This window comes from Tilletiaria anomala (genome assembly GCF_000711695.1).
Source record: "Tilletiaria anomala UBC 951 chromosome Unknown K437scaffold_129, whole genome shotgun sequence".
Lineage (NCBI taxonomy): Eukaryota > Fungi > Basidiomycota > Exobasidiomycetes > Georgefischeriales > Tilletiariaceae > Tilletiaria > Tilletiaria anomala.
In genome coordinates this window covers 1-3,474 of record NW_013546893.1, presented here as the reverse complement: position 1 = coordinate 3,474, position 3,474 = coordinate 1, and the positions used below count along the sequence as shown (strand labels likewise).

At 60.6% G+C, this 3,474-nt stretch overlaps 1 protein-coding gene across 1 annotated transcript; it reads right to left on the bottom strand.

Moving 5' to 3' along the window:
* Positions 1 to 486: 486 nt before the first annotated feature.
* K437DRAFT_259621 (uncharacterized protein) lies at positions 487 to 3,377 on the bottom strand (the record flags this gene model as incomplete). Its single annotated transcript, XM_013385054.1, has 3 exons — positions 487 to 565; positions 640 to 770; positions 863 to 3,377. Coding segments are annotated over 3 exons (2,697 nt in total), but the record flags the coding sequence as incomplete, so codon positions are not given.
* Positions 3,378 to 3,474: the final 97 nt, after the last annotated feature.

Sequence of the window (3,474 nt, the reverse complement as noted above, 5' to 3'; positions counted from 1 at the left end):
GTGGATGAATGATGAACAATCGTGGCTCGCTCGCAGTTCCGTGGCGGCGACTCGGATTCCTACGGAGCCTTCGATGACGGTGATGACGATCGTGACTTTCAAGAGAGCGAGATTGTACCCCTGGACGATAGCGAAGACGACGATGCAGCTTCCATGTCACCGCCACCGGCTCGACCAAAGCCAAGCGGCCGAGGTGCAGTTCTTTCCGGCATCGGCAAGAAGGCGCCAGCAAAGCGCGACGCGGCAGCGGTGTCGCAAGATCAGCCGCCCAGCAAGAAGCGCGCATCTACGAGAACCTTGTCCTCCAGCTTTGCAATGCCGTCGTCCGCAACGCCCGCGGCAAGAGCCAGAGTGCGCAGAAGCGCGGCCAAAGTTGCGCAGAGCAGAACGAGCAAGATGGTCCAAGGGGCTACAAGCAGCGTGGACCACGACGATGACGTTGATGCCTTTGAGTAGGGGCATTAGGTGAGATCCCTGTAGCATAGGTGTACTTCGACGATATATTCTCTCCTTATTACATTAGCAGCACGACAAAGTTGCTAGGGAACGTGTTCGCGTTTGGTCTCTGCACGTAATACGTGAATGCAAGTCAGTATCGTGCACTGTATCTGACCCTCGCTTCCAAGAATATTGACTCACTCTTCGCGCCTCGTCCAAGAGCTCGCCTTGCCACCACCCATCAGCTTCGGTATGTGTGACCGCGATGATGTCACCGGCGGTAAAGCTGAACTCCTCCGCCGTCGTTGCAGAATAGTCATAGAGGGCTTTGACTTCACAACACAGTAAGATATATGATGGGAGATATAGAAAGAAAACTCAGTACGCCTCCCTCTCCTCCAGAACAGCAGTTTCAAGTACTCACCATAGAATAAGATAGGTTTGCCAGTATCGCTATATTGGCCTGTAGGAGGGTGCTGGCTGTACGAAGGCTGAGGAGCAGCCGGCTGCTGTTGCTGTTGTGGAGCAGAAACCGACGAATGCGCATGCTGCTGCGGCGCAGCCCAAGCCTGCTGCTGTTGCAGATTCTGCGGAGCAGCAGTTAGCACGCCCATGCCAGACGTGGAGTGCTGCATGTTGTTCTGACGCTGGTATTCGTGCATGTACGCCGCAGCGGGCGTCTCCGATGCCGACACTTGCACCGACGTGACGGCAGCTGGCAGAACAGCACCATACCCGTTCGGCAGCTGCTGCTGCTGTGGCGGCGGTGGTTGCTGTTGCTGCGGGGCATACGGATTTACAAATACCTGCGATACGGCAGGAGGACCGCCAGCATATGTAGAAACGGGGTTGTACAGATTCCCACTGGTTGTGCGCCCGATCGAGCCGGCCATGGCTGCTTGCGACGGCTGCGCGTAGGAAGACATCTGCTGTTGGTGCTGAGGGGCAGGAGAGATGGGACGCGCATAAGGACCCTGTTGGTGTTGCTGATGCTGCTGTTGTTGTTGCTGTTGTTGCTGCTGTTGCTGCTGGGCTGGCCAGCCTTGTTGTTGGTACGGATTAGGCATCTGCCCCATCTGACTGTTCATGGAGCCCTGCGGAGCCATCGCGGGCGAATGCATCGGCTGTTGCGGCTGCGATGGGGGCGGCGCCTGCTGAGCAATTTGTTTCCGATACTGCTCTGCGAGCTGATCGTGCGTGACAGAGCCGGAAGCATCAAGCGAGATGCCAAGCGGAGTCGACGGCCGCCCTGGTTGCTGCTGTCCTCCGGAGTACGGCGCGGGGCTGGGACTGCGACCTCTTGCACCGATACCCGCGAACCCCGTCGGTCCCGCTGCGCCTGCCTCAGACGGCACGGGGCTCCTGGCCTTCTCGGGCGGCTTGACCATCTGGCTCGGCGCGGCGCTTGCGCTCCCGCGCGACGCGACCGAGTTCTGGCGCGACAGCGTCTTGCGTTCGCCGGGGAATGCCTGGCCGTATGTCCCAACGACCTGCTCGACGGGCATTGGCGACGACGCGCGCTCGGGCGCCTGCATGAACGCCGCCGATGGCGAGCGCGGGCGGTGCTGGCTCGCGCCCGCTTGTGCGTAATTCTGCAGCAACTGCTGCTGGTGCCCTCCGGGTGCTGCAAAGCTACCACCGTGTCCGGGTTGCAGTTGCGGGGACGTACCGCCACTGGCACCGCCGCGGCCTATCTGAGGCCCTGGACTCTTCGAGGGTGGAGGCGGCCCGCTGTCGCCGCGAACCGAACCAGGAGCGGGGCTCTTGGCGCCGCCCTGTCGCATGCGTAGATTCGCCAGGGCCTTGGCGATCGGGTCCTCTTCTTCCACTTCTGCCTGGCCTCCTGCTCCTGTCCCCGCTCCCGCTCCCTCTCCTGCTCCAGCTCCTACTCCTCCTGCCCCTGCTACTGATGCGTCTGGCCCCGGCAGGCCGCCGGTGGTGGTGCTGCCATTGGACTCCTGGTTCGCGTTGTTGCGCTGGCGGAGCGAGGGTGCGCGCGCGATAAAGTTCTTCGCGGACATGCGCCTGTTCAGCCTATCGTCGCTGGCGCCGGCGCCTGTTGCTGCGCCGTCGAGACCGCCCTCCCTGTTGTCCAGCCCTGCTGCGCCTGGATGCTCGTACTCATCACCGCCCCCGGGTGGTCCGGATGATGGCCCGCCGCTCCTGCTCCCCGGTGTCCCTGCTTGCGGCGCCATGCCTGGAAGAGCTACGGCGCCGGGCGGAGGGACGAAGGCAGAAGAGTTGGGCGCTCCGGCTGATCCGGAGGATGGTAGCGCTTGTTGTGTGGGTATCTGCTGCGGCTGCGGCTGCTGCTGCTGCTGTTGTTGTTGTTGCTGCTGCTGCTGCTGCTGCAGTGCAATAGGCGACTGCGTCGGCCTGGTGCTGTTGCGCTGGAAGTTGGCCATCTTGTACGCGGGGCGCGGCGGGGGTGCCTGTCCCCGGGCATAATTGATGTAGTCAGGTGCGTCAGGTATGTGTGATCCGGTGCCGCGGGACTGGATAAAGTAGTGAATGTCGCGCAGCGTCTCGGTGTTCTCAAGCGCGACGCGCACGCGCTCGCACGACTCGTCGTCCGTGACGCAGATGGCCGAAACGGCGTTTGCGTAGTTCCACATGTTGGACTTCATAAAGTCCAGTCGGTCCTCCTCGGCATCCTGCGACTGGTCGAGGAAGGCCTTCCATTCCTGGTTCCACTTCATGGTCGTATCCTTGAGCGCGCGCACTAAGTTTTGATATTCCTTCTCGTTCGACGAGACGGTGCTCTGCGCCTTGTCCAGCTTTGAGTGCACCTTGTCCAGGTCCCGCCCCTGCACAAGGCTCGACTGTGCCGTGTAGCCATTGATCTTGATGCAGTCCTGCTCATAGCGCTCGCGAGACTTGTTGACGTACGTCTCTTGCGTCTGCTTGTGCTTGTGCAGCTTTTCGATCGATGCGATGGACTGAAGAGAAGAGAAGAGAAGAGAAGAGAAGAGAAGAGAAGAGAAGAGAAGAGAAGAGAAGAGAAGAGAAGAGAAGAGAAGAGAAGAGAAGAGAAGA